Genomic DNA, 10,178 nt, shown 5'->3' with positions numbered 1-10,178 from the left:
GCCCGGCCTCCGCGGCGTGGCTGGTATTCCTCGCAGTCCCTTCTCGCCTCGGAGCAAAACGAGGTGGTCTCCGGAAAGACACCCCTCAGGAAGAGCACCTTCTCCCTGGCTTTGTTTTTAAACACCGAGTTTAATTCACAGAGAAGCACACCAGCGTGCACCACTCCTGCTCCAGTGGTTTTGGTATATGCTCATATAATAAGCAACTTAACTGCTCCGCTGGATTGGAGCGAGCGTCGGGAAGAAGTGGTTCCCGCAGAAAGCGAGGATTATTTCCGGCTGGCTTTTTGGCTCGCAACAGATCTCAGCAATCTTTCGCCTCTTCAGTTTGGATCTACGTTAATTCTCCTACTATGCACTTCAAACCAAATTTGGAGACTGGTAGTCTTCAGGTCCTTCCTCAGAGATATTTAGGTGTTATTAAATTCTCCTAGAATTTAAACCGAGATTTACTAAAAGCTGATTAAGGATTTCAGATTTTGCCTACTAACAGGTTAGCTGAGTGCTCTGAAATACCCTCAAACTGTCATTTTTAGATCTTCACAAAAACTGAGGAAACAATCACTCGAACAAACCCCCCCGATTCCTTTCACCTGGTTGCACCGGGCGGTCACATCAGAGCTGCCGGGCTGTAGTTTTTTCACCGCACCCGCCTGTGTTTCAGCTACGCGCAGGGAGGCTGCTCCCGCGCGGCCGGCGGGCTGGGAGCGGGGCGCTGCGAAGGTCCCCAGCGAGCGCGGCCGCGACCGAGGGGCCGCCGGCCCGTCCAGGCCCTCGCTGCCCCGCGCTGCTCTCCAGTCTGCCTTGTGCACCCCGGATGAAGACCTAGTACGATGCTCACAACCGGCCCGTCGCTACGGGAAGCGTTGGTGCTTGCAACCTGCTGAAGACGCCTTTACCTCACCGACGCGATCGGAGACGAGACTAGCGGGCTTAGTTACTCACCTGTAAGGCTTTTTCTCTGMACCTTCTTCAACTTCTAACCACTATCAACTGCATTTCCTGCGCAATCCCCTCTCTACGCACAAGGCTATCAGAAGTATCAGGTCACTGGTACCAACGATTAAAAGAGCTTCTCAGGATGCAGAATCTCTTCAGTCTGAAAACATCCTTCCTTGGCAAAGCAGCAATGAACAAAGGMGTTTCGGTTATGGTAAAACGTTGGTAAAACGACACAACGCAAGGACAGTATTAGAACTATGCTCATTTTGTGTCTTGCCTGAGTGACGGACAGCAAAAAACCCTGGTTCGCAGCAGCACATCTCCAAGACACACGTTTGGGAAGTAAATGAAAGTGTGCAAGAAGCTGTGCGTTTGCACCATCTTGGCTACCATCGTTTCTCAGGGCCACTGAGAGATCCACCAAGACAGTGAAGTACCCAAGTTGCCATGCACCATAGCCCTTGCGAACTCAAACCCAGGTGCCTGCTCCAGGAGGCAGTAAAAGGAATAYGTAATGACAGTAAAATGAAGTTTTTATTGTTGGCAGTAAAAGACAGCAGCTTATTTCTCTGTATATACAGACACGCAATCACACTGTTAAAATTAATTAACTATTCTGAATAAGCATTAGGAAAATAAACTTTGTTTTCCAACAGTGCACTCAGCCTGTTCCAATTTACATGGAGTTCTCAGCATCTGAGCTTTGACCCTCAAGGTTCCTGCAAAGCTGTCTCGAGGCTAATTCTCCTCTCATTTTCTTCCTCTGACATTCTGCACTAGTGCACTTGCTCGTGTTGTAGCACAAACCCCAGGGAACTCGGAGAAGCCATGTAGGCGGTTCTCACGGATCCATGGAAACAAGCACACAGGCCGCAGGAACACTGCTAAGGAAGCCTCCTCGCAACACGGAGATGGGCTCTGCACAAGTTCACTTGCACTTTCTTTCCTGTTTAGCCCAGACCTGGAGCTCCTAGACATGGAAGAGCAAATTCAGGTGGTAATGGGGAAAGATTCACAGTGACGTGGAAGGATCGAGCAAACCCCACGGCATGCRTGAGCTGAGCGTTTAAGGACACTGCATCTCAGAGCTGGAAGTTGCCACTGTCAGCACCAAATCATTTCCAAAACGCAGACGTCCATTAGAAAGCAGATGTGTGCAGTGCAAAAGACTAACCTTGACCTGGCTATACTCAGCATGCAAATTCCTGTCAAAACTACAGAGAACATAATGGTTCAACACAAAGAAAGATGAGAAATTAATCCTGCCATCTCCTAGAAAACTACTGATCCATTCCCTGCACTACAGAGGAGGATTTCACTATAACTGCTTCCTGCCTTTTGGCAACATTAAGAAAAGGTATTCAACAGTCTGTCTCTTACCTGATGCGAATGGAGRCTCACATTTGCTAAGATGAGCAAGGTTTCCTGAATGCTAATAAACCTGTACAAAACAAACCTGCCCTTCCTCCATCTGCCCCAAACTACTGCTTCCCTCCTTTGGCTTTCATTTCCCTTTGGGTAAAAGATTAACGGTTCTGGATTTTTCTTTCCTGCTGAGCTGTGCTGTATTTGATTGCCTCTCAAGCTACTAGTTTCTTGCGCCTTGGTGGCTTCAGAAAACCTACAGGTCTGTTGCCAGAAATGGCCAATTCAACATTCACTGAATTACCTACCGAAAGCAGAGCCCCGGGCTGGGCACGCAGCGCACGGTGCTGCGGCCCCGCCGCAGGGCAGCAGCCTCTGCACAGGAACCAGTAACTTCCAACAAAATAACGGGACAAGAATAATTCTAGACAGCCAGCTTAAAAAAAAAAAAATCCTCCATTTGAACATCTTGACTCCAGCCAGGAAAAAAATGGCCTGTAAAATCATTTTCAAATGAAAAGTCATTTTCAATAAGAATTCTCAAGGAGATTCAGATCAAATGCAATTTTCCAGCACAGTCAAATCCTGAGAACTAAATTCCATTCTCATCTGCATCAGAGTAAAGCTCAAAGCCTCATAAAATACTTGATGTTCATCCTGATGTAAATGAGAGCAGAATTTGGTCTGAAATATCCTGTTTTCCCTACTGACTTTATTACAGCGTGAGCGTTAGACTGAAGTTCAGGTCTCTTTTGAAGTTATTTCCCGGCAAGGAGATAGCGTGGCAGAGATCTGGTCTGACAAGTCTAATCCATCCTAAATCCGCAGGCTGCGTCTGATGGGAGAGCCGCAAGGAAGCCGCGGCACCCCTGCAGCGCGGGGTTACGGGAGCCACACGAACGTTCCTGAGCCTGCACGGCTTTCGCCTGGGAATACGCTGCCGCACACCCAACACTGGCTGCCCAGCACGTGCTTCACACGGCAGCACCTCCAAGGTTTTTCATATACCAGGTGAAAGGACTATAAAGACTGGAAATCATTACTGAAAATTAATACTTGCACAGGAGGGAAGTGGAAAACAACAGCACAGAGGAAAGATGTAAGCAGCATAACTGGATAAACAGAAGAACAGTTAAAATCAGAGTTTAGAAATGTAAAATATCCTCCTTGTACACTCATTTCTGTAGCATCCAGACAGTTGCACTGCAGCAGAAGACTGGATCAACAGGGAACAAGAATAGAATAAATAAATAATGAGGGACAAACTGATTGGACTACTATGTATTTTAAATGTCAGCAAGAGAAAAAAATGGCAGAGCACTTGAAACTAAAATGAAGCGTAAAAGCTTTACTAAAGATGTTAGGAAGATAAAACAGCAAATGGAACTTTACACTTCCCCGAGACCTGTAAAAAGCTCTATTTAACAGGCTTTACAGACTGTTAGGAGTGGTATTTCTATCGTAGCCATTTGTCACACTTATCTGTAATCCCTAATAGTATCCTCCCTAATGAGTCATATTTCTTCTATTATAATGTAGTAATAAGCAATGGAGAATTTAAAACTGGGATATTGCATATAGCATGAATACAGTGCTTTTCCTATTTAAAAAACTTCTTAAATATTACCACTTGTTCTTCCAAAAAAACCCTTTTTGCATACACTTCTGTTGTTCCTCCATTTGACAGAGGTGCAAATAAAGACAAAGATACTGGGTAACTCACCCACGGCTACTACAGCACAAATGAAAGAATGAAATCAAAATTGCACATCCCAACTCTGTGCCTGTCGCCTGCCAACTACAGGACCACAGGTCTTTATCCATCTGAGCACAGGTCTTAAGTCCATACTGGGACGATCCACCTGGCTGGCGCAGGTCGGGGCAAAGCTTCCTCCTGGCTCGCACCACCGCGTCGGCTAAACGCCCGCTGATGCGCCGGGAGGAGCCGTGGCAGCAGCTCTCCGACTCGCWCTGCCTGCGCTCTCGGGTAGCGCCGCGCGTGGAGCAAACCTTATGCTCAGCACAGGTCTGGTCTTGCAAGAGTCGAGGCTGGTAAAACAGGACCACACCGGAGATCAAGCCTTTAGCTCTGGCTCTGGTCACACTAATCACCTCAAAAATACAGTTATGGTGAAGCTCTGCGACATGCAAATCCTTACAGTGGATGTAAATCAGAGAGATGTATATCTCTTTACCAGGGGTAATTCCCAAACCACAAAAAGTAAAAAAGTTAACAGCTTGGCTTGCCGACCACCTGGATTAACCCACTGCTGTCAACGGTGGCATTAAGGAAAAGCATGCTACATGTTTACACCATCCAGCTGCTACTCATCAAGTGTAACAGTTTTAGACCTGGCAAGACGAGATGTTCTTTGATGATAAAGGCACACGTCTACGCAATATTCCAAATAAATCAGAATAGCAGCTTTCTAGGACTTTATTCCCACACTAGGATTTCTAAACAGTCACACAATGTTCTTGAATCTTATCCATTAGCCGCTGTGTGCAAACATGTGATACACCTGAATGCATGACACAATTTTGACCTGCTTGAGCCAACAGGAGAACCTATATTAATTTCAACTTAGTCAGTGTCTCATCACAGAGACCTGATTTTAATTTGTTCCAAATATAATTCCATGTGATAGTAAAAAGTTTTGCACTTCAAGAGTTTGTTGTCTGAAAAATGGGAGATCCGATACAGAGTTCCTATTTCCTTCAGCTGGAATACAAAAAAGCATTCAGAGATGCAGGAAATTCAGAGGCATTCAGAGGAAAGCCCTCAAAATTTCCATTCACCTTCCAGTTAAGAGAGACCGCGTGACCAACCAAGACGTGAGGGGGGACGATTTCCAGCCTGGATTCACCTTGTCGGACCTCTGGATTCACCTTGTCGGGACCTGGCCCTTTACACAGAGGTGCACAGAGTGCTGGCATAAGAACTGYTCAAGTTCCAGAATTGTCCTAGACATGGCAGTTTTATACCCTGTAATTTTTAAAGAAGCAGTTTYGTTGTGGTATTTAAGCCCATTATATACAGTCTTTTCTACGTTTCTAAAAATGAATTAAAYAAAGCTCTGGCCAGCTTGCTCTGTATCACATTTGCTAACCAATAACAAGTTAGTTAAGCAACCTAAAAACCCTAAAGCATGTGTATTTTAAAAACCATTAAAATGGGCCGAATGAGAAGTCAGAGGCGGGCTCGAAGCAGCCACAGGCGGAACGTGAYGCCTGTGCGGTGGCGCAGCTCCTGCTCCACATCCTTGGCCCGGGCACGCGCTGCCCTGGTCTCGCAGGCAGAGTGTGACCTGGGGCACTTCCACCACGGCCCCCGGCCACCCGCCCACGTGCGCCCAGGACTTGCACACTCTCTGCTAGGAGCTGCTGAATTTTCAGCCTGTGCTTTACAGCCACCCTTCCTGCAGTCTGGAATCCCACCACCAGCTCAGTCCATAAATGAGACTGGGTTGATGGACAGCAAAACACTAGAGCAATTGGTTCTGTTAAGAGAAGGATCTGACCCTAGAGTCCAAGCCTACTTCTCTCCTGTTACCCTGCAGACTAATTATGGCATTAATCATGGCCTTTACCGGAGAGGACATCTTCTCAGAGACTCATCTGCTTAAGAAGCACCATTTAATCAGATCCTGAAACGACTATCTGCTTCCTCGCAGCTCAAAGTAGTTTTTTGGAAAACTTGCACATCTCCTTACTCTATGACATTTAGCTGAACCAGAAAGCTGTAGCCAATGACACATAAGAGAACAACAGAAAGGCACGTCAAATTCTAATAAAGCAAAATAACATACCTCTTTGAAGTTATCAAATGCAGATAAAATGATTTCGTGCCCTCCTCTGACCAGACAAACTGCTGCCAGCAGTTCCAAGACGAGGGCTTTTGTTCTGCAGAGAGAGAAAACACGACCATCAGTGACAACCACGCAGTGAACCAGCTGCTACCTGTTTGCAAAACACACGTGAGACACTGCGAGAAGTCCTTTACGTTCAGTGTCTCTCCAGTCTCTAGAAACTAGTAAAGCTTGACCCCATAGTCTGCATAATGCTGAGAGCCTTCTGATCCAGGGTGTTGTCACTCTCCCAGGATCATGCTCTTGTCTGGGCAACTCTTCACCATTTTAATGCTCATCAAACCATGCAAAAATTTAAATTACAAAATGTATTTATGGAAATTTAAGCAAACTGATGTCAGTTACAGAAATCTGGTAATGGCAGACCATGTCAGCTTTCTACAGTTTGCATTCCAAGAGAACTATYTTATGCAAATTCTAAAAGGAGGCAAGATTACAAATCCAGGATCACCACACATCAACCATTAGTCAGCTGTTTTCACCACAAGCAGCCCATTTCCTCTGAGTCCAGTCTTTAATGAAAGTGCTTTTAATTCAAATCTGTATTTTTCCTGATACAAATCTGAATTATTTTCTATGATAATTTATATTATTCATAGTCAAAAAAAAAAAAAAAAGTGGTTCTTTAGCACGTCTTTCCCCTCCTGAGCAAATCTGGGCACACTGATTGATGGCAGTGCTAGCACAGGCATATTAATGAGGGGGAGAAGACAACAGATTACTGAAAAAAAAATAAGCAAGAGACTCAGTGTAACTGTAATATAAATAATTCCCAATCTTTCCTTACAGGGTTTGCATAAGGAAAAGCACCAACAGGACTATATGGCCTGATGAACTATTAGCAGATATTAAGATCATGCAAACACATAAGAAATTAGTCCCATGCTGAAGGGTTTACTCAAACCAGACATTACAGAAAAGAGACACCTTTTGGCTTTCAGAGTACCAACATTACCTTTGGAAACCAAGTAAAATGTTCACTTTCCCAGGAATTTTTAAATGGATCGTGTTCAGTTCTTACTCGCCAAATTTTCCTGCCATAGGAAGAAAATCCAAGCTCTTTCAGACAAGCTCAAGGAGTTTTTGCTATGGACCGTGCATCATATCCTCCCCAAGGGACAACTGTGCTCAGGAGGGGCAGAGGACCRGCAGTGCCGGGTCGGTGTCACCACTTGGGCACAAACAGAAGGGACGGAGATTACAGCCGTGCCCTAATGCCCTCCTGTGCACGCCTGCAGCACCGAACTGCCCCGTGGCAGCGTGGAGCTCTGGGCTTTGATCAGCTCTGCAGCACATCCCAGAGCTGCTGCTTCCCTGTCTGCAGATCTCCGCCAACCCCAAGCACTCAAAACGCAGGTTTCCTCAAAAATCATGATGGGACTAAAACAAGAAAAAGAGGTTTTGAACAGCAATAACATTAATTTTTGCCTTTAGATTATTTTAGTCATTTTTCAAAGCATTTTCTATAACCTGAAATCTAAAAAAAAAAAAAAAAAAAATCTATTTAAACAATGAAAGCTGAGGCTCTCTCTTAATCACCTGATTTCCAGGCATGGGACACCAAATGTGATAAACACAGTAAGGTTCCCATGTCCTTCCCATTTATACTTTGCCCAGGCTTGCTGTTTTAACCCTAAATAAACGAAGGGAAGAAGTACCTACTTCCACTAGGATGAGATTTCAGGCAGTGCACTGTACGGCAACACACCCGTGGGCTGCAGTGCTGMCGTTGTCTCGCTTTCTCTCACCCCCCAGTTTTACCTTGCCTTGCAAATATCTGTTTCTCAGGTTTGGTTTCATCAGACATGCACGAGACCTCTCGCTGAAACGGCTGCTGGGGGAACAGGCGCGCGGGGTGAGGGCGGCCGCAGCCTTACAGAGCGGTGCTGCTCTGCAGCTGCGGAACGGCTGCTGCGGTCGGCAGCAGCCCTGCGCGGAGTCAGGTGCTCTGCAAAGACAGAGCAAGAGCTGAATCCTCTCCAAAAGGATTTACAACCTGAGGACCCCTCAGAGAAAACCTAGTAAAAAGCCTTTCCTGCTCCTCAGGAGAAATCACATGCTAAACTGCTGGCTATCAGTAGGGCGTCATCTTCGCGTGGCAATAGAGTTGGGGTGCTTAAGTGGCAAACTTTTATTTAAAGAGCCAGTAACTCCTGAACCCAGTGGAGCTAGACTGCAATTGCTTATCTGTTTGCACCATAATACAGATACAATCTGACTCAAAARAGAGGCCAAATTTTTGCTACAGGTTTGTGCATAAACATACTTCTGAAAATCAGTGCCCAAACCTTCTTTACTTACCTCTTAAATTCTCTAAAAGCCAGTATATCCTACCTGGGATTCTTGTTGTTCAAACTTAGTGCAATTTCGTTAACAGCATGTGGATGTGACATGACCATATTGAATCCATACTGAAAAGTAAAGGGGAAAATATTGTTTCAGCTTTGAAACTGAAAATACTATTTTTTAAATCCAACAAATTACGTATCTCTGGCCAGATCTGGCAGTCTTTCACAATGCTGTAAGCCAAACAAAACGTTGTCAAGTTTACAAAGTCAGTCAGCACATTTCCATTTAATATCGCGCATACCAACGACCCTGGCGCTGCGAGGGCAGCGAGAGCTCCGTTCGGCCTTATGTCAGCCTTAGGACGCCCCYGAGGGCCCTAGAAGCTGCTCCTGCACCGTGGCCGACCCCTCTGCCTGTCCTCCTCCCCGTTCTAGTTGTGACAATCAGGTGTGTCATTTGCTCTCTAAAGACGAATTTGCAATTCAGCTGCCAAAATCACTTATTTTCTAATGCGCATGCTGCCACAGAATGACTGCTGCATGCAGTAATTGCAAAAATACTCTGGGTTTGTTCTCCAAATGTGAAAAAAAGAACTGCTTTGGAAAACTGTGGATTGGTTATTACTAGAAGATCATTGCTTAAAGATAAGAAATTCAATAAATCCCAGGAAGCTGGTACCACYGAGAGCAGGGTTCACATATGCAGGGGTGCTGGGAATACCTTGCAGACTAAACAACTCGTAATAAAGGTGTTCGTGACAGACTTGCTTTGAAGCACTAACTGTTAGTAGTAACTGTTATAGGAAAAAATCTGAAGCATCTGGAGCTACCTGGGCATGCTGTATAGCCATGGTAGCCCACTGAAGATGAAAGAAACTCATGAAATTAAGATTAATTTTGGTTTCATTTATTCTTTGACTTGCAGTTATTGTAATTGTCTTGCAATACACATATAATACAGCAAAATCTTATATTTTCCATCTAATATTCTCATTATATTTCCTATGTGCTAGAGCTAAATCCTGAGACAAATTGTAATTTCCATTGTGTAGGTTCATTTCCAGTGAGTGAGGGCAAACCACACATCATTGCAAATAGGGCCTGGCTCAACATGCACGTGCTGTTATGACTCTATGGGTCTTTCCATGTGCACGAGGCCAGCTACATCCTCTGTGGGTAAAGACTGYGTTACACAGCTTCCCAACTAGCCCATCTAAGACTGAATAAGAATTCAAAGCTTTGCATCAGCTTTACAATTCACAGCTAAGCTGTCCCTCCCGCTGCAAGCAATGAAATAGTTATGTGGTCCCAAAGAACTAAAATGGAAATACCTGGTAATTCATTATGGCACGTAAACACATGATGCAGACATGAACATCATCTTTTTTACTCACTAATCTGGAATTTTTTAGCGTTCTTCGGCTTGGCAAGGTATTATACCTGCAAACAAAAATAGTTTTCATCAATCACAGAACTATTTCTAGGCAGAAAGAACACAAGAATGGAAATACTTCTCCACCCAGTGAAAACACACACATCTTTCAGGCCGGCAGAGCGTGCGAGTGTCTGACCCCGTGCATGCAAACGGAGCAGAACAGCAGTCGCTCGGGGGTCGCGTTCGGGCTGCGGGAGCCCCGGCGCGCAGCACTCGGAGGCGCGGAGAGGCCTGAGCGGCGCCAGGGAGGGACGGGAGCGAGCCCCGCGCAGGGCCTGG

The 10,178-nt window shown here is 45.4% G+C and overlaps 1 protein-coding gene across 5 annotated transcripts in view; it reads right to left on the bottom strand.

Moving 5' to 3' along the window:
- FMNL2 (formin like 2) overlaps positions 1-10,178 on the bottom strand; it is a 78,998-nt gene that overhangs the window by 35,505 nt on the left and 33,315 nt on the right. For all 5 annotated transcript variants that reach the window (XM_085312970.1, XM_085312973.1, XM_085312971.1 and 2 more), the window contains exons 6-8: positions 9,796-9,904; positions 8,511-8,587; positions 6,117-6,210 (exon numbers count right to left, since the gene is read on the bottom strand). In XM_085312970.1, the coding sequence (XP_085169096.1) occupies positions 6,117-6,210; positions 8,511-8,587; positions 9,796-9,904 (280 nt within the window). The remainder of the gene's footprint in view (positions 1-6,116; positions 6,211-8,510; positions 8,588-9,795; positions 9,905-10,178) is intronic.

This window comes from Rhea americana, unplaced genomic scaffold, assembly GCF_003343005.1.
Source record: "Rhea americana isolate MKP2758 unplaced genomic scaffold, rheAme1 scaffold_372, whole genome shotgun sequence".
NCBI lineage: Eukaryota > Metazoa > Chordata > Aves > Rheiformes > Rheidae > Rhea > Rhea americana.
Note: the sequence above shows the minus strand (reverse complement) of the source record. Positions and strands in the feature narration are given on the sequence as shown.